At 40.7% G+C, this 27,304-nt stretch overlaps 1 protein-coding gene across 1 annotated transcript in view; it reads right to left on the bottom strand.

Annotated features, from left to right (window-relative positions):
- STK32C (serine/threonine kinase 32C) overlaps nucleotides 1–26,392 on the bottom strand; it is a 333,705-nt gene extending 307,313 nt beyond the window's left edge. Inside the window, exon 1 of the mRNA XM_089669209.1 lies at nucleotides 26,051–26,392. Within this exon, the coding sequence (XP_089525335.1) occupies nucleotides 26,051–26,132 (82 nt within the window). The 5' untranslated portion in view covers nucleotides 26,133–26,392. The remainder of the gene's footprint in view (nucleotides 1–26,050) is intronic.
- Nucleotides 26,393–27,304: the final 912 nt, after the last annotated feature.

The raw sequence follows: 27,304 nt of genomic DNA, 5'->3' as shown, positions 1-27,304 counted from the left end.
ATATTAGTGTGATCATATCAGTTCTCGAAATGCAAAGATTTATGGCAAAATAACAAACAGTCATGCTGGAATTTTTTAGTGTGACTGCACAATTTTCGAAGCGTGAGTAGAGGAATCAACTGAGAATAATACGACAAATCATAGTATACATGAACACAAGTATTTATCTTGTAATCGACCAAAAATGTAACTTTTGTGTTGTGCACTAACAACAATATGTCAATAAGTGGGGGGAAAAACGTCATATCTATGATGGCATTATCACACACTTGTTTGACAGATTTTTATGAAATGCAAACAAATTTTTCAATGATTTTCTAGTAATCTATGGCCAGCTTCAGTCTCCTTTGAAATATGGAGATGATATGTTCTATGCAGAAACAAACAAGCAGCTGCACACCGGTGACATCACTGTTAATTAACTTTATTGTGCCAGCACAAAACACACTGAAAATCCCCACCTACAGGCCACTCCTCTGACTCGATTGACCCTTATAGACGTAACGGTAACTTAGGACTACATTTTGTTAAACAATACAATTTCCTCTTCCTCTGTTCATGTTTTCCTTCCCTGAGCTGTATACACTCTGTAGACTCCAAGTTTGAATATCCTGTGTTTATGCACCCTGGTTGAAAATGAACATCCGGTTGCTTGTCCGTTGGGAAAGCCAGTTTATAGTTCAACTTAGGAGCTTGGAGTCTGTGATCACTACGAATGAAGACAGACGACTATGAACAAAAGCTCTAAAGGATAAGTCCAATAAAACAAAAACAATTTGTATTTAGCATTTTTCTGGTCATAAAGCCTACCTGCCTTTGCAGCCAGCTGCCCTGCGAGCTAATTACAGTATTTTCTGACTGTGTCTGAGTTAAAGCCTACAATGGGTCCTGCCCTTTGTTGGTCTCAGAGAGAAAAGTTTTTAAACACAGAAATACTTATCAAAGGCTGCTGTAGGTGAGGCCTAACATGTGTGGATACCTAAACTTTGTATTGCAAAAATTGAATGACCACAGAAATAAAGCAGTTTACAGCATAAACGTCACATTTGTTGGGGGTCATACACTTCTTCAGGAAGAACAGGAAACTATTTATTCACAAGACACTTTCCAGACATAATATATCATGCACTTACAGACCACAGAATGCTAGAGGAGAACTTCCCTTGGATGGGCCTTGGTCACACTGTGATACCCAAATGTGCTTGCAGATATCTGGTGCCAATGGCAGACTGTTCCAAAAAGCTGAAAGAGGAGGCACCCTTTAATAGGAACCCTATTCTTTCCTTCCTCAATCTGTACCTCTCCCTAATGCTACTCCTGCTCTCTCCCTGAGAATCCAGTGCTCTGTCCCTATCTTACTCCCACACCATTGGCACAACAAATGATGCAGAATCTCCTATTTATGGAATTAATGAGTCAAGATGGCCACCAAAAATTTGCCAAATTTTCGTATCCAATAGGATTGCCATTCTCCTCAGGATAGGCACTACTTGCATAAGGAAAGAGGAGCGCCTGGTGTCTGATATAATATGATTCTTGATGGAAGAATAGAATATTTTATTGAAAGTCTAAAAATGTACAGGTTGATCCAACACATTTCAGGGGGGTTGCCTCTTTCTCCTGCTGGACTGTTGGTATGTGTTTTTGGAGGAGTGGCCTCTAAAGTAGGTCTTAAATTTCACACTGTAGTTTGACACCTTGTACCGATACAAAGACAGAGTTCTAGCTTGTACTGATGCCAGCAACAGTGGTGGAACTACCAGGGTCACAGAGGTCTCACTTGCGACCGGGCCCTGAAGTTCCGCCACCGCGGGGGGGCCCAAGCAGTGTGCTGAACTGCCAATTACTTTAGGGATAGTTTGAAAAAAAAAAACAGCCTGATTTCTCCTGTCCTCAATGCTCTCCTGCCAACCTGAAGAAATGGCACAGTGCCACCTTCAGGTTGGTGGATAAACTGCAGCCTACACCTGCCTATGCTGCCATCCAGCACTGCATAAAACTTGCCAATTCTGGCTACAATCATTTATATAAAACAGATTAAAGTAAATACACCAAACCTTCTAACTTTAAAACAGCCGTATTGTTTCCTTAACAGCATTAGCAGATCTCTGATTGATTTAACTAAGGTTTATGTTTTAATTCCAAAGACAATACTGACAGATTCCAGAACACTGCATGCTATTATTATTCTTCATCATATTTTTACTATACAAGCTGACTTATTTCCAGCATTGACAAAAAAAAGCCTGTGTCTATTGTGTCTCGCATTCATAAGCAATTAAACACAATAAGCTGCAGAATAGAAATTTTATTAAAATCCCAGTAGGCAGCTAATACGTTTCACTCAATTATGGCAGTTACATGGTATATGTTGATTAGATATATAAATTCTAACGCACCTTTCGGAGGTAGCTCAAGGTCCCACTTCCAATAACAGAAAAAAAAAGTAAAAATGAAATATACTTATTTTGTGTGAGCAGCTGTGCTGCGCTCAGTATTATGTGCTATAATACCGAATTCTTGTTTGAAGAGTTTTTTTTTCCATTCCAGCTTACTAAGAGGGGGAGCTTTTCTATAGTTTGGTTTTATTAAACACTAAATTGTCATTAGTCCCTCGCCTTCAGGCTTAGCAGAGAAAACCACATGCTGCTAAGCTTGTACGTTTCTCCCACATGCAATAATACGGAAAAGATATATGTTCTAAATGATGTACTATGAAACTCTGTGCTGGTATAGTGCAAACACTTTAAATGCACTTGTCGCTTACAAATACATTAGAAGAGGAGAGCTAGCAAGGAGAGCAAGGGGTTGATTTACCAAAGGCAAATAGACTACACTCTGCAAATGCAGCTGCTCCAGAGCTTAGTAAATGATGTGACGCTTCAGTTTACAAAGAATACCCAACTGCATGCAAGGAAAATGAAAAAAAAAAACAGCATTTTCACTTGCACATGATTGGATGATGGAAGTCAGTAGAGCTCTCCCTCATTTACTAAGCTCTAGAGCAGTGGTCTCCAAACTGCGGCCCAGGGGCCAGATGTGGGCCTTTGCTTGCCCTTATCTGGCCCTTGGGGCACATTCCACCAACTGACACCAATCATGAGGGACCATTCCCCTTACTGACACAATCAATGGGGTACTATTCTTCTCTTCAAAATCAACAATGGGATGCTATTCCTCCTGTTAAAACCAATGATGGTGCACTGATGCCATGCGTTTTCTACCCCCACAGTACGGCCCGCCTAAATCCCGAAGGACAGAAAACTAGCCCTTTGCTTGGAAAGTTTGGAGACCCCTGCTCTAGAGCAACTGCACTTGCATAGTCTATTTCCTTTAAGTAAACCAATTCCTAAGAGTACAATCTCAGACTGGGCTGCAAATAAATCTGCAGTGTTAATTCTAGTAATAGAGTGCAAATATATGTCATTTTTTTATTTTGCCCACAGTTTTACCATAATTATTTTGGGAGTCATTTTGTTCAGCATCACTTTGAATTTGTAGGTGCCTACAGACTTGATGCATGACTACCCTTAAAAAAGGGACACTGAACTTGTTTGGAGTTAAAGTGACGCTAAACAATATTCTCCAAAAGCAATCCATACACATCCACTACGTAAAGTAATACTAAAGCTAAAAATGTTTTTTACCTTAATGCATTCTTTGCATTAAGGTAAAAAAACATTTTCTATTTCTCTGTCCTACCCCATCCTTGTGTGAAGGGAAAGAGAGGGGAGAAGAGGTCCAGTGCTGTGCATGGCTGCATCTCTTCTCCCCTCTCTTCCTCTTCACACAGGGACTCGAACAGCAGCAGGAGCCATTGGCTTCTGCAGTTGTCGATCAAATACAGTGAGGAAGAAGTGAGGACGGGGCTGAGTCCTGCTGTGTGTGTCTATGGAGCATGGCTCCATAGACACACAGCTTGGGAGCAAGCAGACACTGTGTGCACCCATAGCAAATGGCTTGCTATGGGGGAACACAAAGAAGAGGAAAAGCCAAGATTGCTGGCCGGGGGACCCAAGAAGAAGAGGATTGGGGTCGCTCTGTGCAATACCACTGCACAGAGCAGGTGTGTATAACATGTGTGTTCATTTTATTTAAAAAAATTAGACTTTAGAAACACTTTAAAGTAGAATCCCAGCATAAACCTAGCTTGTCCTAAAAATGTCCTCTCCTGCCTTCTAACACCTATGCTGACTAATCTGTGTAAAAAAGATGTATATACTTACCTATTTTCAGCCCACTGCAGTAAAGTCACTTGATCTGGCTCTCCTGCATCAGTAAAGAGCGACTGCAGGGGAGAGGAGGGAGTGCAGACAACGGCTGGGACATGGGCACCTATGGGTGATGTCACTGCTCTCAGACCTCCCAGCTGTTTTGAGCGCTATATCCTCTCCCCTGCAGCTGGCTGACACAAGGGATCATGTTACCAGCATGTGGGAATTACATACTTTCCAACAAAGTTTTATGTTTGCTTAGGTAATGTGTGAGTTAACATCCCCTCTGAGCCACTGAGCAACCACAGCACCAGGCCTCAAACAAGAAGAAACATGTCATCTTCTGCCAGGGACAACTGTTTCAAGCATTTCAAGAACAACAGTGCAGAACTCATGTCTTCTCCAGAGCCTCCCCCATCCTCTGGAACTCTCTACCCCAATCTATCTGACTAACACCTACTCTGCCCGGTTTTAGGTGATCTCTGAAAACCTGTCTCTTCAGGGAAGCCTATCCTGCCTTCAGCTTATAACAGAATCTTCTCTTCCTCCTATCAGTTCATCCCCCACAGTTATACAGTTATTTTTGTACCACCAGCCCCTCCCTCTAAAATTGTAAGCTCCAAGGAGCAGGGACCTCCTAACCCTCTTGTATTGAACTGTATTGTCTCCCTTTATATTGTAAAGTGCTGAGCAAACTGTTGGCGCTATATAAATCCTGTATAATAACAAGAAGAAGAAAACATAGGAAGTTATTTACTAAAGCTTGAAAATGCAAAATCTGCTGCAGCTTTACATAGAAACCAATTAGCTTCCAGGTTTTATTGCCAAAGCTTAAATGAACAAGCTGACGTTAGAAGCTGATTGGCTGCCATGCCAGAATCTGAGTGCTCCAGTTTTAGTTAATCTCCCTCAAATTGTGCACTAACTATTCTTATAGGGCAACACAATGGCTAAATGGTTAGCACTTCCACCTGGCAGGACTAGTGTCATTGGTTCGAATCCCAATTACAGTACCACCTGCCTGGAGTTTGCATGTTCTCCCTGTGCCTGCGTGGGTTTCCTCTGGGTCCTCCAGTTTCCTCCCACACTCCAAAGATATGCTGGTAGGTTAATTGGATCCTGTCTAACTTGTCCCTAATATGTATATGTATGAATGAGAGATAGGGACCTTAGATTGTATGCCCCATGAGGGTTAGAGACTGATGTGAATGTACAATATATATGTAAAAGCGCTGCGTAAATTGACAGCACTATATAAGTACCTGAAATAAATAAAATAATAAATAAATTATTATTAACTGCTTGCTGCCCAGTGTATGTATATTAACATCCTGGGCAGCTGCCGCCATTATCCTGGTACCATATGTTTTTAAAAAGCTGAGCGTTTAAATGCTGCATACTGACACTGCCAATTTTGATCTGAGCATGGAGGCTTCAATAACCTCTCATCTTGAAAGGGTTAAACTATCCGTATCAATGAGAAGACTTTTTTAATAGAGAAGGTGCACTTTAAAATGGAGCTTGTTCCTTACTGCAGTTCCTCTAGAACTGCATGTACATATAAATACAACAATTTCCCTCAGGAGAAGCATTCACTGACCAGCATCATTAAACTGTCCTTTTATGTGAAGTGTTACAGAAAACACCCGTCATTGTGTTCTATCTCACACTTGGCAGCGGGAACTCACAACTTGACATTTCAGCTCCCAAGTGAACTGATGGGAGGCAGAGCATTAGCACCATCATACCCAAACAAAGCGCCAGTGTCTTCCATACAAAGCTCGGCACGGCTTGTCCTTTAGGAAATGATACAATCAGAGAGAGAGAGTGCTGGCTTTGCAAGTGGCTGAATCACATCAACAGAAAACAACATCTTGATAGCCGTCCCAGAAAAACAGGAGAGACATTTATGTAAATCAAAATGGCCATTTCCCAATGCAACGCTGTAGGCTGTTTCCAATGAAAACAATTCTTAGTTTTTGTTGATAATAAAAAGGTACACCTCTTCTCTTTCAGAGTCGTACCCACAAAGCATCTTTTTTTATCCAAGTATGGCTGGAATGCACCATTCCACCCCAAAGATTAAATTGACACAACTGATGGTCATACAGGGGACAATGCGCTAGGTTATCGCATGTGTTATGTCAGTCACATGAGCACATACCACATGCGATACTGAAAATGTCAGTTCACTAGTATGCGGTATTTACTGCAAATACTAAAAATGCTCAGTAAACCCATATGGAAGAAAAATATATTTGAAATATATTTTCAAAATATTCTTCATAATACTACAATTGTGTCCATATTCAATATATTTCAAAATATATTTCAATATCTGAAAATCTGAACAATATATTTTTAAAAATATATATTTTTTAAATATATTCTTCAGATTTTTGTTAACATATAAAAAAGTCATTTTAACATATTTTAACATATACTTTTACATACATTTGTAAATGCGTTCCAAAAATGTAGATTTGTATTTTTAAAAATATTTTTCATATATTTTGTAATAAAAACGCATTTCAACATACAGTATATATATATATATATATTTATTAAAATATAATTTGAAATATATCGAATACTGCCAAAATTGTAGTATTTCAACTATATGTCAATATATTTGGGAAGAATATTTTTAAAATATATTTCAAATATATATTTCTTCCATGTGGGAATACCACATAAAAAGATGTTAAAGTCAATTCACAGAAGGAAATAAATAATTAAATGCATGCGGTAATTAGGTAGCGGTCGAGGCAGACAGCATGTACTGGTTAAGAGCAGGCAGGGTTGGAGGTGCAGCAGGCTTACAAGAGAGGCCGTTCATCCTTTTTTGACTGCTGGGAAGAGTCCTGCACCCTATATCAGTGTAATGCTTTGCTATAACACCATAGCAACAAATGATGCCATGAATTGTAGCCCCAGAGCGGTTGTTGTGTTGCTAGGGACCGACCTGCCTGCAGCATCGCAACTTAGGACACTAATCCTAAGCAAACTGGATCCTATGCTTGGGGCACTTTGGGAGAGCCCAAAAGGCACCCCAGGGTGGTACAGCACCCCAGTTGAAAGACACTGGGCTGCAACAACCATTAACACCGTTGAAAAAGGTCAAATTGACTTCTCCAAAATGGCCCTGAAGCCCACAAACGGTAGACATATCCATTTCTTTGGTTAATCATTATACCCCAGCTAGTTTCCTGGTGACCAACCTATGGCCCTAGGACCACATGCAGGCCAAGTATACTTTCTGTTTAGCCTTTGCACCCCAGCAGTCTGTGGTTGGATTGGAAGCATTGATTTGTGAAGGGTTAATAGCATGGATTTCTTCTGCACAATTTTTCCAGTCTCCAACAAAACCTATAAGTGTCCGACCACTGTCTGACCATGAATTCGTCTAGGACAGCTATTCTCAACCTGGGTTCCGCCAAACGTTTCTAGGGGTTCCTTGATCTGTGGCAATTTGACTTCTTATGCTATGGTGCTTGCATTATTCCGGCTCCAACGCCACTGGGCAAAACCAGTAGTAGGACACCGATTTACTTTTTAGCTGTGTGTAAGGGTGCAATCTGACCACAACTGTAAGGATTCTTCCCACTGAAAGCCAATGTCAGGGGCATTTTTCCTTCTGATCCCCAATTAATTATTTTAACAAGGGCTCCCCAAGACCTGAAAATTGTTTTAAAGGTTCCTCTGGGGTAAAAAGAGTGAGAAAGGATAGTCTAGGATGCTTTCATTACTTGACAGTCCTCTGTAGCATGACATAAAATAAAAATTATGTGCAATGCATAAGTAATGTCAGGGATCACAATTCAGGCTACCTAAATTTGTACGTTGACAATCAGTGACCTAGTGTCTTCCACTAGAAGCTGAAAAACGGTTAATATATTTATACGTAGTCATATCTCGCACATAAATCCAAGCCATTCCATGCACCACTTTAAAGAAAAACTAAATCCAAGAGCAAAAATGTAATATAGTATATTGCGGTTTGCCAGTCCTTAAAGGTGATGATTTCATTGGTTTTCTTTTAGGCCAAGTATATTTTCTGCAAGTAGAAAAAGTACCCACCAGAAACATAGGAGGAGGAGCTAGTACGCTGTGACATCATGCCGCCGGAGCCATGTGGCCATCTTGCTTTCTGGATGCGATTCATTTTTAGAGCCCTCCTGATCCAACCCACTGCAGTATCCAGAGAAGGGAGTTCCTGACATACAGACTTCTACACCCACCCACCCCTTTAAGCTCTGGCTGACTGGATCCATTACCATCTGTGAGCTCTGACAGTACCACCTGTCTCCAGAGGGAGGATTATCCTTGGCCAGGATCATATCCGACTCCTAAAGGGGGCCTCTACTGATTTATTCAATTTGTATTAACATTACGCATCTGGTGAGTGCGTATTCTTATCACACCATTTGGGAGCACTGAAAATGGATCTTCATTGATGCTAGCTTCACTTAGACCTGCACAGACTGTCACTTTTGGATTATTTTATCTTGCGTATTTTATTTATACGGACTATTTATATATCATTATTAGCGCTGCACTTTACTATTTATAGAAACATAGGATCCTTTTCACTTTCTATGAACTGAACTGAAATCTAAAACAGATTCTGCCTTGTCAGTTACCTTCTGTAAACTACAAACCAACCTCCATCTCCATGTAAAGAAGATGAAGAGAGTAGAACATGTTTGTAGTCCACATCAGCCAAGAGTGACAACACTGCTCTTTCATAGATACAGTCCAATGAGTGAGCATAAACACTCTATGACAGAATATGTATTACCTATCAATAGGTAAAAATAAAGGAAAAGAGAATTGTAAAAAAGAAAACAAATGCAGCCACCACATCTAAGGATTAGTGAGCTGCAATATATTACAATTTAGCTTTTGGGTTAAGATACGATTTAAATGACTGCATTAAAAAACAATCAAAAATGTAAACATGCAATAAATAAATGTATCTAAATGTATCTGAATGAATGTGGCTCAGTAAGCTGGAACCATAAGACAGATGAATGATGGCTGGTGGTATTTTAGGCAACATGAATCCCATTTTTGTCCCTTCAAGGACATTTTAACATATAAATTACATCAGTATTGTTGTATGTTGGCTAAATCCAGAATTTAATATTACAAGCCTCCAGGCAGTAATTAATTGCAGCAAATGCCGTAGGAAAACTATTCTAATAGCTTAATAAACAAAAAAACTTCTTTAAAATGAGCCCATCACTTAGAACTAGAACTGTTTTTTTTTTTAATGCTGATTTTATCTTCTTCACTTTAGGGCACAGCTTCACCCAAATCTACTGTAACAGTAAAAACTTCAATGGATTAGCAAGTATAATACTATCTGTCAGTTTCAATTTCTATGATCCCATGCCATGTAATCTCTGCAGTCCTCCTTGTTATATTGTCTGTTAAAGAGAATGTATAATGTTTTAAATGTATTTTCTGGATTAGTAGGTTCAGGGTTCAAAGATAAAATGAAAAAAACGTTATTTTGAAGAAGTTACATATTATATATAAATAATAAGCATTCACTCACAAACAAGTAGTTTAACAGGAACAACAGCTTTCTACAAACTCAGAAGCGAGTTTCTGTTGTGATAAAAGACAAAAAGTTGGGGAAATCAGATTGCTTACCCCCTTCCTCTCTTCTAGCAGAAGTGGGACTGTCTGGCTTATACATAGACTGTCAATAGGCACACAAGCTGGCTATGAAGCCGAAAGCAGAATAGCCGGCTGCCCACACTTAGTATGCTGCTGCAAGGACCCCGAAGGCTAGCAAAAAGAAGCCCAGGTGAGGTCGGCGCTGGTTTCCTTGACAGGTAAGTGTCTCTTTAGTAAAAGTTTGCAGCTACAGGATTTGTAGCTGCTGACTTTTAATTTTTTTTTCCAGAGTGGGGAACCGCTTTAAGGGAGTTCTATGGTGGCAGCATTCATTTTTTTTTATAACATTTCATAGATTAATACTTTCAAAATCTCTTTTCATGTTGTGAGTGTTGCCTGTCTGCTGGCCATCTCTTTCCACACCTTCCTTGATTCCCTGAATGATTTAGAGCTTCTCATCTGCGTTTACTTTCAATTTCTAAGGACTACATATCCCATAGTACATTGCAGCCTGCGAGCAGTGATTCCTATACTGGTTCCATCTATTGATACTGCACCTCTCAGAACTTCTGTAGCTCAGAAGGCAGGTTCTGTGAAATAGTGACACAGCAGTGCAGGGGCGTATCTACAGAGGTCGCAGAGGTGGCAATTGCAACCCTGCCTCATGCTGCAAAGGGCCAGTGCGCCCCCCCCCCCCCAGGTATGCCTGGATAGGAGGAGGACTGGGGTGGCTGCACATAAAGGAATCGATCTCTTCATTTTCCTCCTGCAGCCATTGAATCCTGTGGGAGGGAGAGGAGAAGAAGTGGCCATTCAGTGGCTACAGGAGGTATATGGAGAGGTCAATTCCTCTATATACAGCCGTCCCCACCACTCCTCTTATCCAGCTTCTTTCAGCTACTTCCCGGGCTCTCCACCCCACACACACACACACACATGCTCTCCGGTCCCCCCATGTGCTCTCTGGCCCCTGTGTGCTCTTTCCTGGCCCCTCTGGCCCCACACAGCTCTGTTAGGTTTCCCCCTCACACCTTCCCCCAGCTGCTGCAGCGGATCTGTTAGAACAGAGAGTGGGAATTTTCAAAATGGAGGGTCAGTGATCTGTACTGACTCCCTTCATGATGTATAGCTGAGGCTACAGAGATTTAGTTTGATGGGTTGTGTCCTCAATCTCCTTTCTCTGTCTCAATCTGTCTCTGTCTCTATTTAGACCCCTGACATCTCACCAAAGCCCTCCAACAGGTCTCCTAAAATAATTGTAAAAAATAATTTAAAAAAATATGGTAAAACAATTTTAAAAAGGTAAAAAAAAAATAGAAAAATGAAAAAACTACTGACACCAGTGGCGGAACTACCAGGATCACAAAGGTCATACTTCAATTGGGCCCTGGCGTTCTGCCTCTGGGCTTGGAGGGAAGGACCCTGGCTGGGGATCAGCAGGGCCCTTCATAGTTTCTGGCATCGAGGCCCTGAAGGTTTTAGTTTTGCCACTACAACAGTGCTTACCCACAGGGCATAGTGAATATGTGTCACAGAATTTAAAGTGTTACTAAACCCACAACAGTAAAATCAGTCTGTATATGCAGTAAAGCATGCTTGTTATACTCACTGTGGAACCTAAGGGGTTAATCCTCCGCATTGTGTACAAAGGATGTTTGATCCTTTCTTCTCTGCCCCTCCTCTTGTTGAAATGACTGATACAGACAGAACCCCTGGTCACATGCACATGCCCAGTTTGGTGTTTATTACATAGTTAGTCTGGCTGAAAAAAGACAAAAGTCCATCCAGTTCAACCATTAAAAAAAAAAGTTATAATCCTATACCCACAGTTGATCTAGAGGAAAAAAACCCAGCAAAGCATGATCCAATTTGCTCCTGCAGGGAAAAAAATTCCTTCCTGATCCGAGAGGCAATCAGATATTCCCTGGATCAACTTTACTATAAATGTTAGTATCCCGTTATATTCTGTGTATCTAAGAAAGAATCCAGGCCTTTTTTTAAAGCAATCCACTGAGCTGGCCAGAACCAACTCTTAAGGGAGTCTATTCCACATTGCTAGAGAGGTTTTTTTTTTTTTTCTTGGGAGGGTGCATGTGATCAGCACAGGGCCAATCAGCACTGTCCAGGCAGAGTGTCAGAGGTTTCACATCCTCCTAGAGCAGAAAGAAAACTCCTCCTACAAGCTTTAACCAGTGCTCTGCTGAAGTCACAAGACTGCTGTGACTGCTGATGAGAAAAGGTATTTAGCAGTTTATATTTATTAAATAATTGCATTTCCATGTTGTGTGTACTGTGGGAGACCAGATATAGTGGATGCAGGGTCTGGGGTTTAGTATCACTTTGAGGAAGTAAAAATGTGGGGATCTTCACAAAGTAAGCTTATGAGCTTCAGGATCATACATATTAATAGGAGTAGGCTACGAATAATTGAAATACAAAGAAAAGGGAAATAAATTTACGCTTTGAAATGTTGACCATAGATACTCTTTACTCTTTAAAGGTTTTACATTCAAGGACTACTATGCAGTAGTGTTTCTCAGTGTTGTTTTTTAAGGCTCCATGCACACTGCAGCTGATAAACTCACGTTTAGGAGTTTTTCTGCATTTTTTTCAGCAGCCCTGAACTCTCCCTAATGTTTACCTATGTGTCCATGTACACTATGTCGTTTACAGGCAGTTGAGTTTACAGTCGCTTTTTTGAATGCACCAAACTTGCATTCAGGAGTAGATTTTATCAGCATTTCAAACGCTTGTAACTGCGGCTAAACACCGCATTTCTAAGCGTTTGCGTTTGGAACATTTTTTTAACTCTTCCATTTCCAGATGCTGTCCAGAGCTTTTTTTCATCTCGAAAAATGCATGCAAAGCGTTTTCCCGGTACTCAAATGGACCTGGTACACCATACTTTAAGGTTTCGCATGAAAGAAAATATGTTAGACACTGCTGCAAGAATTTCTGCACAGAAATGAGCTGAAACACATCCAAACACCACAAAAAAAAAATACAGCTAATCTCAATACTGCTCAATACTGCTCTCCCTGCTTCTGCTCTCTCTAATTTTCTCAAAATGTCTGAAATAGTTAATTTTTTACTGTTTTTCAGTGCATTCTGGGCATTTTGGAAGGTCTCCTGAGCTTTTATACACAAACGCTCATAAACGCACATAAATGCAGTATGAAAACATGACTAAACAGACATTTTGTAACCTACGTTTTCCAGCTGTCAGTTTCCATCATTCAGAAGTGTTTTCCAAACGTCCCGTGTACATGGCGCCTAAAGCTCCACTCCTGGGCTGGGGTGGGGGGGGGTTTGATTTAAGTGGAAAGCACAAAACCTGGAGTTGAGCTTTAAAAACTGGCTAACTTTTAATTAAAATGTATAAGATGAAAGAGCTTAGATGCCTGCTACAAAAGTATTCAGGCCTTGTGCCTCATGTACTGCAATTTTCTTGGTGATATTTTGATTTCAATATGCTAAGATAGTTTTTGTTACAGTTGACATTATGGGGTTGATTTACTAAAGGCAAATAGAATGTGCACTTTGCAAGATGCAGTTGCACTCTGAAAGAGCAGTTGCTCCAGAACTTAGCATATTAGGTAAAATTTCATTTTGCAAAGAATACCCAATCACGTGCAAGGAAAATTAAAAAAAAAAATAGAATTTTTGCTTGCATGTGATTGGATGATGGAAGTCAGCAAAGCGTCTGCTCATTTACTAAGCTCTGGAGCAACTGCTCTTTCAGAGTGCACCTGCACTTTGCATTGTGCACAGTCTATTTGCCTTTAGTAAATCAACCCCTGTGTTAAAATATTTTTCTTTGTGTGTACGTTTTGAATTTCAGCACTGCAATCTTTTTTAAGTTACAGAAAACCATTTTCTTATGATCTTTTAGTTTGTAGTTGAATTAATTCCTTACCCCCTCCCCACCCCCGCAGTCCCGGATGCATATACTGTATCTTATACTGTATGGTCCCCATCTTCCAACACCCTCCCCATCTGGTATAACAGTCTGACACTCTAAAGTGGCTGTAAACTTCAGACAATAAACATGGACAAAACATATCCCTCTATAGTGTGTACTTGTCTTGATTAAAAGCACTAAGTGTCATTTCTGTCTGCTGCTTCATTTCTCTGCTATCAGCATGAGTTGCTTCTGACACCAAGAGAAAAATGGTGACAGGGGATGGACCTCCAGCATATTGACATCCTCAACTCTGTTCCTGTGAGCTGTGTGGAGGGGGGTGTGTCTCTTCCCTCCAATCAGCTCCTCTGCAGTGTGTAATTTCAGCTCTCCACCCCCTTTTTTCTGAACTCTCAGACAAACTTTATACAATTTGAACAGATGTAGAAAAGAGAAGACTGCAGATAAACAGGTACAACTTGTGCAGGAGGATTTGTTTCATCTCTGTGTATCACCTGAGGCCAGTCACTTCAATGGGTATATGTAAGGGTTTACATCCATTTTAAAATTTCACAGAACAGTGCTGGAGGCTGTATAGCAGCATATTGCTTGCAATGACATTCGCTCATTGGTCAGAGCTGGCCACATGACCCAACTGACCAATGAGAATCCTTTTAAGGTACCCTTCTTCAAGGACGGTGTCCTGGAACAAAGCAGAGACACAGCCACACATTCCAATACTGGCCCTGACCAGATCAGAATTGACAACCACTCACCCACAAATGTAAGTGCAGTGGGGACCAGAACACTTTACCTCTCTAGCAGCTGTTTGTTTCCGACTGCAGTAGGGGGCAGTGTGGTGTGTAATTCACACAGCTCTCTTTTTTTTTTGTACAAACTTTATTTGAAAGTACAAAAGTGGACTTCATTCATGGTGCTGTACAGCATGCATTGCACTGCACTACTGTAGAGTACCATGCGGTTCTGAAAATGTGGTGCGATAAAATGCAGCATGTCTTGTTTTCTGTGTGTCCTTGCCGTGACCGGTGTTTTACAATGCAGTAAAATGCCTGTTCTTACACTGTGTGGATTCACCCTTAGAACAGAAGAAATTCACAAGTCCACTCTATCACGGGCCCCAACATAGAGGATTAGTCCTCATTCCAGGACATGAATTTTTGTTAGTAAAATGAGAACATTGGTCAAGGCTTATCACTTTTACAAGACGGTTTAGTAAACATTTTCAGTACAGTAAAATCTACAGAACTAATTTTGACCACAGACATAATACAGCAACCCAGGGAAATGGTAGTCGATTCTAATTTTATCTGTGGAAGAGCATTCATAAAAATAATCTTTGTTTGATGACTGTCACCAGAAAAATCAATCTGCAGATTCTGGTAACTTTATTGATTATAAAACATTAATTTTATATTTATTTTTCTATTTCAATGCAGCTGAATGTAATATGCAATATTGAATGTAATATGTATGTACTATGCAATGTGCAATATATAATAATAATAATAATTTATTGGTTATAATATATTACTACTACTACTGCTACTAATAATAATAATAAATACTAATATATTAGTTATAAAATATTAACAATAATAATAATATTATATTAGTTATAAAATAATAACAATAATAATATTAATATTAGTTATAAAATAATAACAATAATAATAATAATAAATACTAATATATTAGTTATAAAATAACAACAATAATAATAATATATTAGTTATAAAATAACAATAATAATAATAATAATATATTAGTTATAAAATAACAACAATAATAATAATAATAATAACAATAATAAATACTAATATATTAGTTATAAAATAATAATAACAATAACAATAGTAATAATATATTAGTTATAAAATAATAATAATATTGCAATATACGTAATAATAGTGTAATACACAATATGTATGCTTTGCTATATATCACTAGCAGTGTTGCTTTCACATTATCTGTGTCCATTATAGCTCACCTCCAGGAAAACTTAAACATTTATCCTTGCACTGCAGAGGAACCCCTAAAAATAATGTCTAGTTTAGTCTAGGCGCGGAAGATTAACAAGATACTTACCTAATCCTTCACGCCATCAGGTTCCCTCCCACAGCGCGAAGAGTTGCCTGCAGCTTCTCTGTAAACTGTAGCCAAACACATTCCAGCCTCCTCAGTGCACAATACAGAATTTGTATTTGTTCACAAGTGCACCCAGGGGGCGGTAAAACAAGGCAATTCAGCTGCTGTTTTAATTCCCCAATCACTCACCTGAACACAGACATGCAGCTTCTTGGGGCTGAAAACATGATGCTAATTATTTGAGGCCAATGTTTCAAACTCTGGCATGAGCCCACCCACACTGTAAACAGCTATAACTAAGAGTGGTGTAAAGGTAAAGCACATCATCCAGCCTACAACTCCTTGAAGAAAACACTTTCTTTTTCAGCGATGAGCCTGCCATTTACTGATCATTTTCTCTGAAGCAGAAAAGGTGATATAATGATGTTCCACAGAGCTGAAGTCACATTTGACACAATGAAGTCAATCCTCTCCAGAGTTCTCATTAGTTCTACATCAATGAGGTTACACACGGCCATTAGAGCACATGGCACAGCAGGTCACAGCCATCCACTAGCCTCAGCTCTTATGTGTCTTTGGTGGATAGAAAACGCAGAGAGCATGCTATAGAAACTTCCTTATATACATATATTCCAGGGCTAGTGTAATGTATAAGGGTCATTAGTTTCTACACTGCTCAAAAAAATTAAAGGAACACTGAAAACACATCAGATCTCATTTGGGAAAAATCTCATGCTGGATCTCTATACTGATATGGACTGGGTAATGTGATAGGAAGGTAAGGATCCCCCATTGTTTGATGGAAATGAAAATTATCAACCTACAGAGGACTGAATTCAAAGACACCCCAATAATCAAAGTGAAAAGATTATGCAGCAGGCTAGTCCATTTTGCTGAAATTTCATTACAGCAACTCAAAATGGTACTCAGTAGTTTGTATGTCCCCCATGTGCTTGTATGCATGCCTGACAACGTCAGGGGAGGCTCCTAATGAGACAACAGATGGTGTCCTGGGGTATTTCCTCCCAGATCTGGACCAGGGCATTACTGAGCTCCTGGACAGTCCAAGGTGCAACCTGGCGGAGTCGGATGGACCGAAACATGGCATCCCAGAGGAGTTCTATTGGATTTAGGTCAGGTGTGGGAGCCATTCAATGGTATCAATTCATTCATCCTCCAGGAACTGCCTGCATACTCTCACCACATGAGGCCAGGCATTAGGAGGAACCTAGGACCCCCTGCACCAGCGGAGGGTCTGACAATGGATCCAAGGATCCTGGAATTTCCTCCATGCTCTTGAGACTGTGCTGGGAGACACAGCAAACCTTCTGGCAATGGCACGTATTGATGCGCCATCCTGGAGGAGTTGGACTGCCTGTGCAACCTCTGTAGGGTCCAGATATCACCTCATGCTACCAGTAGTGATAGTGACCCTAGCCAAATGCAAAACTAGTGAAAAACAATCAGAAAAGATGAGAAGGGAAAAAATGTCATTGGCCTCCACCTGTAAACCCATTCCTGTTTTGGGAGTTGTCTCATTGTTGCCCAAATAGTGCACCTGTTATTAATTTCATTAACACCAAAGTAGCTGAAACTGATTAACAACCCCCTCTGCTACTTAACTGACCAGATCAATATCCTAGGAGTTTCATTGACATGATGCTATACTCTGATCAAAAGGTGTTCCTTTAAATTTTTTGAGCAGTGTATTTACAAAGATTTAAAGCGGAATGAAAGGCAACATTAAAAACACCTATGAGCAGGCAAGCTATAGCCTGCCTGCTCATCACAGAAAGGATATGCAATGTCTGCAATAAAGTAAACACACCTTCCTGCTCGCAGTTTTCTGTGGCATCTTAACTGAGCTGCGCATGCGTAGTTCAGTTTACATCACTGGCAAGGTCCCTACATGCTGGGATGACTGATTCCTGCACATGCGAAAGACTTACGTCATCCCGTATTGATTTTCACCATTCAAGCACTTTATATAGATTTTATATTTCATAATTTGATTGAACTATCACATTTGAACTTTTTATGGACTATTATTTATATATGAGTTAGCGCAACACCATTTATATATGTTTTAAGCAATTTTCTTTCCTTCCACCCATGGTGGAAAGCAAGAAAAATACATAATCTTCAGCCTTCCTAAGAGTGCACCAGTTAAATAAAATGAACCCGCCTATTCAGATTCAAGCTGGGTACACACGGGCCATAAAAATCAACCGAAAATGTTTTTGTGCTTTAAAGATTTCCCCTCTCTTTTAGACCTGGTGACAACTCTAAGCTTTTCCTGCAATTTCCATTGAAAATGGTCACCAGGACAAATGGAGAGGGTACATTCCCTCACAGGGGGCACAGACAGCAATAAAAACCCAACAGAGGGCCCAACCCTTCCCCATTCAATTAAAAAAAAAACTATTTGCCTTTACATATACTTTACACCCTGCTGGGTCTCCTACTACATTTGTAAGAAGGAACAAGACTCTGTAATGGACTGAACACGTGAGCGGAGGGCCAGGAATGCCGAATTTTGCATACTACATTTCCTGGTTAATGATGTAGAGTGCACGTGTAAGATTCCACCTAATCCATTAGTACTACGCATATAAATGACTAATCCAATTACTTATTACAGCATTATGGGTTTCCTCCAGCACCATTTAAGCCGAGTGAAATCCACTCGAGATTTATATTTCATATTTCATGTTCTCCCAGCTGGGAGCTGCACGTGGTGATGGAGTTTGATGGATGGTGCAACAGAAACCATACAGGTCCATGATTCGTATGTTAAAGTGTACCTGTCATTTTCAGGTAGAAAGTCTGTGGACTGCAACCAGATTAAACCCATGAAATCACCACTACAGCTGTGATGTCACACGTTCCCACAATGGTGTTAGGTTGTATTCCCTACAGGGGCGGACTGACCATGTGGAAACTCGGGGACTGCCTGAGGGCCCGGGGTCAGTAGGGGGCCCCATGAGATGCCCCTGGTACCTTTTTCATTGGCTTTTTGGAGTTTGGACAAGGACACAGGGGCCCCATGATCCCCTATTGCCCGGGGGCCCCATGAGTTGTCATTCCGCCCCTGATTCCCTATAAGGACAAATAGAGCAATGGTGCTTACTTATATAAGAGAAAAGTTGACCATACACTATACAATCTGATTGTACAATCTCCTTTAGGGCCAGTGCACACTACAAAAATGCACTCCGGATACGTTTTTGCTAACTGTTCACACCATAAGCAGTTCTGATGCAGTTTTGATTCAGTTTGCCATGTTCCAGTATGGTTCTGTGAAGAAAAAATGCAGCGTGTTCTACTTTTTTTTTTGCACCAGAAACTGACTGCACTAATGTGAACCAGGGACGTTGGAATACATGGAAAAAACGTACATGCATTTTTTATACAGAAAAAAAAGCGCACTGAACTGCATCTAATGTGAACTAGCCCTTAGGGCCGGTTCGCACAATAGAAACGCAGTCCTGATGTGTTCTGGATGCGTTTCCGTGTGCACATTTTTGATGCTTTCCGGTGCATTTTTAAGCGTTCTAGTGCGTTTTTATGCATTCCAGTGCATTTTTTATGCATTCTAGTGCGTTTTTATGCATTCCAGTTCATTTTTCCTCACTTTTTCTTCAATTTAAATAGGGACATATTGAAATATATTTTTTAAATATATTGAATAAAGCCAAAATTGTAGTATTTCAAATATATGTCAATATATTTGGGAAGATTATTTTTTAAATATATTTTTTTTTCTATGTGGGTGTGAACATTTCTGTGACAATTCTCAGTCAATTAGATGACTTGACGAATGTTATTTGAAGCTCAGTTCACGCTGCTGAGAACCCAAAGACTTCCAATTCAACTTTGCATTGGGACTTGCTTGCAACACGATCAGGGGCGGACTGACAACTCATGGGGCCCCCGGGCAATAGGGGATCATGGGGCCCCTGTGTCCTTGCCCAAACTCAAAAAAGCCTATAAAAAAGGTACCAGGGGCATCTCATGGGGCCCCCTACTGACCCAGGGCCCTCGGGCAGTGCCCGAGTTTCCAAATGGTCAGTCCACCCCTGAACACGATGCAACTTCAATGCGATTTTGATGTTTTGTGACTTTGGATTAAAAAGAAAACCTCACTGCCAGAGTCACAAAGATAAGATATGACTACCATGTGACTTTTGCGAGTTTAATATTGCAGTCTATGGCACTCACCAAAGATGCAGAAAAGTAATGCAGCAACTATTTTTTTGTCGCTGAAACGTAATTCACAGCAATTAAGAGGAAACCTATTGAACTGAATGTGTTTTTACTTGTCTTGCGACCTGTGTCACAGATCGCAGCAAATCACACCAGAAGTCGCAGCATTGTAAACCAGGGCTAAAAGTACTGCTTTTAACATTCCATTTTGGAATTAATGAACTTTCGCAAACAAAAACCACATTCAGCTTGGGTTCACACTGATGCGGTGCGGAATTTACAGCAGTTTCTGTGCGATTTCCATACTGCGTCATAATCGCACCCTGTTAATGCGAACACCTGCAGGTATGTATGTTAAGTTAACAACACACCGAAATAAAAACCCGGTGCGATGTGCAGAATCGGATCGCATGGGTGTGAATACCCACGCAATCTGATTCTAATTCGGACCAAGAAAAGGGAACAGCACCTTTCTGGTGTGGATGCGGTGCGATTTGAGCCATATAAAATGTATGGCTCAAATCGCACCGTGCAGAATTCGCATGTGATTTGCACAGGAATGCAGTGCAGCTCCTGTGCGAATCACATGCGATATACCGCACCGCACAAGTGTGAACCCAGGCTCACTGTTATAATTTTTTTTTTCAAGAAAAAATTTCCATCCTGCTCCTTGGAATGTCCTCTTCGATGCATTTGAAAATGAGCCTCAGTTTTGCCTCACTAATGATTAGAAAAAAACAAACACGCGTTCTTAAAATAAAACATTTCAAACAAAATTCTACTAGCTTTACGTGTGTTGGTTATCTATATATACATGCTCAAAAATGCCCTTTTATGTTTTTTCTTAAGATAAATTCTGCCCACTAAGCATTAGCAGCACATCTAATCCCACGGATGCTAAAAGAGCGTTCTCTATAATATATTTTAGGCATCATTGGCAATGCATCTGATTCCTTTAGACAGAAAGCTCCCAGCATGATTTTTTCCTAATTACAAGTCTTGCCGTCTTAATTAAGAGGTAGTTTAGTTTCCTATTTCCGTGTCTTACAAAAATCGGGAGGGATAAATTAAGTCATATGACATTGAAGAGCAACAGATCCCTGCTGGAAAAACGAAGAGTAAAAGTTTGACCGCCAAGATTTGTTCATTATTTCACCGAAAAATGACTCGGCTCAGACTTGACACAGCAGCCTTACCACGCATCAGTCACAGGGTTGAATAGAAAACACTATGGTTACATTGACAATGTACCGAAATCAATAATCTAACAACTATATTTCATTACAATAATGATGGTTTATTATATGTAGCAGGAATGTCTATTATAGCTGCAAAGAAGCAGAATAAATACAACAAAAAAACATGATATATCTATTTGCAAACTTGTAAAAGAAAACAGCTACATAAATATAGTCACTGATGATCCATATAGAAGTATTTAGGATTTCTCTAAATTGCTTTATAAAGAAACTATCAAATATTTTCAATGATTATATATTTTGATGTATTAATGTAAAGACTATAGAATTTTTACATTTTATCATTTTATGTGCCATCACTTTCTTGTTGCCCTCCAGAGGATTTACCCCCCTTTCTGACCAGGCCATTTTTTGGCGATACGGTGCTGCGCTATTTTCACTGACAATTGCACAGTCATGCAACACTGTACATAAATGAAATGTATGTCCTTTTTTTCCCCACAAATAGAGCTTTCTTTCGGTGGTATTTGATCACCTGTGTGGTTTTTATTTTTTTGCGCTATAAACAAAAAAAGACCAACAATTTTGAAAAAAAACCCCAATATTTTTGACTTTTTGCTATAAAACATATCAAGTAAAAAATTTGTATTTATTTATTTTTCTACTAGTAATGGCGGTGATCAGCGACTTATTGCTGGACTGCGGTGGGCATTCTGACACTGGGGGGACTGACTAACTGCCACTGACATCCCCAGTGATACTAATACAGTGATCAATGCTAATAAAAAGCATAGACATTGTACTAATGACATTGGCAGGAAGAGGTTAATATCTGGAGCGATCAAAGAGTTAACTGTGTGCTGTGTGTGTTTTACTATGTAGACAAGCTGCTTTGTATTGCTCTGCTGTTCAGAGCAATACAAAGCAGCCTGTTCATGCTGACAGGGGAGAGATCTGATTTATTTTTATTTATTTCAGGTACTTATATAGCGCCGTCAATTTACGCAGCACTTTACACATATATATTGTACATTCACATCAGTCCCTAACCCTCAAGGGGTATACAATCTAAGGTCCCTAACTTGCATTCATACATACACATACTAGGGCCAATTTAGACAGGATCCAATTAACCTACCAGCATGTCTTTGGAGTGTAGGAGGAAACCGGAGTACCCGAAGGAAACCCACGCAGGCACAGGGAGAACATGCAAACTCCAGGCAGGTGGTGCCATGGCTGGGATTCGAACCAATGACCCTAGTACTGCCAGGCAGAAGTGCTAACCATTTAGCCACTGTGCTGCCCAATATGTTTACATACAGACCTCTTCCCTGTCAGCTCTGCCGACAATTGAGTCCTGGCCGAGAAACGGACCCAGTGATTGACATGCCGAGGAGCCAATGGCGGCATGGATAGGGAACATGCGCGTGTGCGCCCACTACCTGGAAATACAAAATCACATATATATATAAGTGATTTTGCACATCCCTGCCACCCTGTAGCAGTACTTCTGCTTTATGCCGGTTGGGAAATGGTTAATAATAATAAAAATACTAATAATATATACATATATATGTATTTAGACACACCAATCAGTCATTACATGACCACCCCTCACAACCCACCGAGGGATGGACTGCACTAGACCTCTGAAAGTATGCTGTGGTAACTGGCACCAAGCCATCAGTAGCAGATCCCTTAAATCCTGTAAGTAGCAAGGTGGGGGCCTCCATGGAGTGGACTTGTTTATCCAGCACATCCCACACATGCTTGACTGGATTGACATCTGGAGAATTCGGAGGCCAAGTCAACACCTTGAACTCGCTGTGGTGTTGCTCAAATCATTCTTGAATTCATCAGACCAGGTCACCTTCTTCTATTGCTCCATGGTCCAGTTCTGATGCTCACATGACCATCATAGGCACTTTTAGCAGTGGACACGGGTCAGCATGGGCACCCTGACAGATTGGTGGCTATGCAGCCCCATATACACAACAAACTAATGCACTGTGTGTTCTGTCACCTTTCTATCAGAACCAGCATTCATTTGTTCAGCAGTTTGAGCTACAATGGATCTTTTATTGGATTGGACTACATGGGCTATCCTTTGCTCCCCACGTTCACGTTCTTTACTGAGCCTTGGCCACATCACTAGTTTTCCTTCCTTGAACGACTTTTGGTAGTTTCAGACCACTGCAGACCAGGAACATCCTACAAGAGCTAGGGTTTTGGACATGCTCTGACCCAGTCGTCTAGAAATTACAATTTGGCCCTTATCAAAAGTTGCTTAAATCCTTATGCTTTACCATATTTTTGCTTTCAACATATCAACTTCAGGGACAACATGTTCACTTAGTGCCTAATGTATACCACCCGCTTTCAGGGGCCATTGTAATGAGTTAATTAGTGTTATTTACTTTACCTGTCAGTGGCCATTATGTTATGGCTGATCGGTGTATAGATCAACCAATTCTCCTTATTGTGGCTATTTGTATGTCTGGCAGTTCAGTTAGCAGCCTTGTTGAACAACTGCTGAGATAAAATAAATGAGAGGATAGGTCACAGCCACTTATTAGGCCAAGTTCACATCCCCTTTGTCCTTTTTTTTGCATTTTTTAACCTCTTTCCACTCATATGTGCAGCAAGAAAGAGGATTGGCTTTAAACGCCCACTCCATCCAATCAGATGAAGTCACTGTTTGGGCATTTGGACAGCTGTCAGAATACAAAAGCCAAGAGAAATCAACAAAAACAGCACCAGACAGTCATCTTAAGAGTCAACAATCATTTATTGATGATAAACCTGAAATAACACGAAGAAATAAGACAGCCAATACATTTCAGAAGCCAAACAATCCCCCTTCATTAGGGATGGAAACAAGATACATCAGAAAATCATGAGAAATATGAGAAAATATTAAAAAATGAGACTTATAATGGTTTTCAAGCTTTGTAGAATGTTTTTAATTCATTTTAATACATATACAGTATATACAGTACACCATCCCTTTGGTTTTATTTAATATGCTGGAATTATGATATTAATTTGTATTACTCTCATTGTTTCTGTTTTATCATTTTTTTCATGATTTCTGATTTATCTTGTTTGGAGCCATGATAGGCAGGGGAGAGATTATTTTGCCCCCGAAACACATTGACATTGTCTTATCTTTTTGTTATTTCAACTATATCAGCAATAAATACAATCAAGACGATTGGCTGGTGCTCTTTTTCTTGATTTCTCTTGGATCTCTCAGTGGAGGTCCTGGCCCTTTTTTTTGGGGGGGGGGGCAGCTATTTGTGGAAGAGCTGTGGTTTAGTCATCAAGTCCAACTAATACTCCCTGACTGACAGGTGAGAGAGCCGTATACAGAGCCTCATACCCACCTCTTCTTGGAGCCTCATATCCACCTCTTCTTGGAGAAAAAAACAACCAGTAGAGAAGATTCCCAAACAGCATGGATGGAGGAATGTACACAAAATCTATGCGTATGTGGTAAGTTTTACTCTCCTTATTTGTCCTGGCGACGTCCTGGAAAATCTAAAATGTTATAGAAGACCTTCACCTTATCTTGTCCTAATCTTCCTCCAAACACCCTCCCTCCCCTTTATACAATTGGAAAATTTAAACAAATTTGGGGTGGTAAAGTGCCTTTTCTGCGGGATCTGGACCTACTCACTTGCCTTGATTGGATGGACGTCCCCCCCCCCTTGCCTGAAACCTCCTGGTATACCAACAACCCATGTTGTAGGATCCCAATCTTGTCCTCACTGTGCATGTACCAGAAAGAATCTCCACCACAGTGCTCATGCACTGGGAAATTTTCCCTAATGCGCATCTTCAGCTGAAAGAACCCAAAAGAGACAGCCGGACACCTGGTGAGTGACGTCATCTGTGAAGATGGCACAACGTGATCTGGAGGTCTTTGATGGAAAGGTTGCTTAAACCAGACAATGCTGGATTTGCCGGGTGGGCAATTATGTTTTATATGGGCAACACAGTGGTACAGATAAGTAGGAAAAAATAAAAATGTCAAATTTGGATTGAATTTGGTTGTCACCAGTCACCATAGGGGAGAAGTCTTCCAGTGGGGACAACCATTAGCTGTCTTTGGATCTACAGGAAGGGAAGGAAATCACTCTAAAGGGACAGAGATGGCAAAAACATCCCTAATCTATCCAAAATTCAAATAAAAACATACTTTAATAATAAAATCAGCCAGGTATTATATACGTGCTGAAAATACTATAGAACAGTCTATCTCAAACAAAGTCCTACAGAACCCTAGAAATCCTCCAGATGTTCCTACGGGTTTCTTGAGCAATGATCAACTTCTGTCTCTCAGGTAAGTTATCAATGACACCAAAAATCTTCCCAGTGACCACCAATGTAAGGGACATTCTTCCTACTGACCATCACATTAATGTAATGCTTTCTGGGGTTATACTTACAATTGTCAGGAATTTTGTGGGACCTGAAAGTTGTTTTTAAGGGTTCCTCTGCGTGTAATAGGTTGAGAAACATCACTATAGAACGAAATTCAACGATACGGCGACCAACTGTAGCAAGATACCAACTTCGTGAAGGGTCAGAAAGGAGTTTACCACACTGTCCATCTTGGAGGATGATGTGTAGGGTGACACTATAGATATATTGTGGTACCCAGACTCAAGTTGATCTCAGGGATCACTGGGATGGGAATTGATCCCTAATCCTTTTAACAAATGATCTCTATAAACAATTGCAGAAGTAAGAAAGACAATAAAGAAACAACCTGATAGAACATTCCTACTCACCATCCTCCTTCTCATCAAACACGGGTCTTTTGGAGGAGATGTTGGCCCCCATCCTCTTCTTCCACTTGTTCCAGTGAAACATTGATGCAGAGGTGGAGATAGCATTCCCTATCTCCTGGAAATAGAAGATGATGCCGGGAACCCAACCCCAGGCAGACTCATCAGCGCTCCATCCCGGGGCTTCTATTGATGGCAAGGCGTGCTCTGATCACTCACATCCTCTTCAGCACCATGGTGAGGGGTGGAGGGGACGGCGCTGATCTGGTGGCCGGCGCTCCGCTCATACAAGTCGCTGCGCTGCTGCTGCCGCTTCCCTTCAACTGAAGCGCCGATCCATGCCGCCAGCACGCGGCTGCTGGGATTGAACTGCGATCGTGACCGACATCAGGCTAATGGGCGCCACCATATGGTCCATCTGAAAATTACACAGACACTAAAAAGTGCAGAAAATCAAAGAGGATTTGGCAGAAATCGGTTTTTTTTTTGTTTTTTTTTTTTGTATCTCAACCCTCTTGATCAGTATATATAAATGAATTCAGGTTTTTAAAAAACTTCATATTTAGTATAAAACAGTTTTCCAGAGTGTCTTTAAGGCTCCATTCACACTGTGTGTCACATGCAGCACTGTTCTAGGAGTGAGAAACAAGCAAAAAGAAGTCCCTGACCCATTTGGAAAATCACACCATTCTGAAACACATGCCCGCGGGCCCAGGGTTAGTAGGGGGGCCCCATTAGATGCCCCTGGTACCTTTCAGAGGATTTTTTGGGTGTGGATTGAGTGTGGGTGAGGACACAGGGACCCCATGATCCCCTATTGCCCAGGGGCCCCATGAGTTGTCAGTCCGCCCCTGGCCTGATGGACACATGCCTGATGAAGGGGTCCTGCGACACTATCAGAGGCAGACTGACCATTTGGAAACTCGGGCACTGCCCGAGGGCCCGGGGTCAGTAGGGGGCCCCATGAGATGCCCCTGGTAGCTTTTTCATAGGCTTTTTTGAGTTTGGGCAAGGACACAGGGGCCCCATGATCCCCTATTACCCGGGGGCCCCATGAGTTGTCAGTCCGCCCCTGGACACTATTGTAACCATGATATGATCGCTGAATAAAACTTTGGACCGATTCTAGAGATTCTTGGTGTGCCGGTGACATACTTCTTGCCTTGCACCAAAATGTATGGTGCTGTAGCACCATGTATTTAAGTGTGCACCAATACGCATGCTAACCTGTGTGGGTGCCATTAACCTGTTGACGCC

The sequence above is a fragment of the Staurois parvus genome, unplaced genomic scaffold (assembly GCF_062004578.1).
Source record: "Staurois parvus isolate SC_StPar_1 unplaced genomic scaffold, SC_StPar_1.0 ptg000009l, whole genome shotgun sequence".
NCBI classification, from domain to species: Eukaryota; Metazoa; Chordata; class Amphibia; order Anura; family Ranidae; genus Staurois; species Staurois parvus.
The sequence above is the reverse complement of the archived record's forward strand: the minus strand, read 5'-3'. Positions and strand labels throughout refer to the sequence as shown.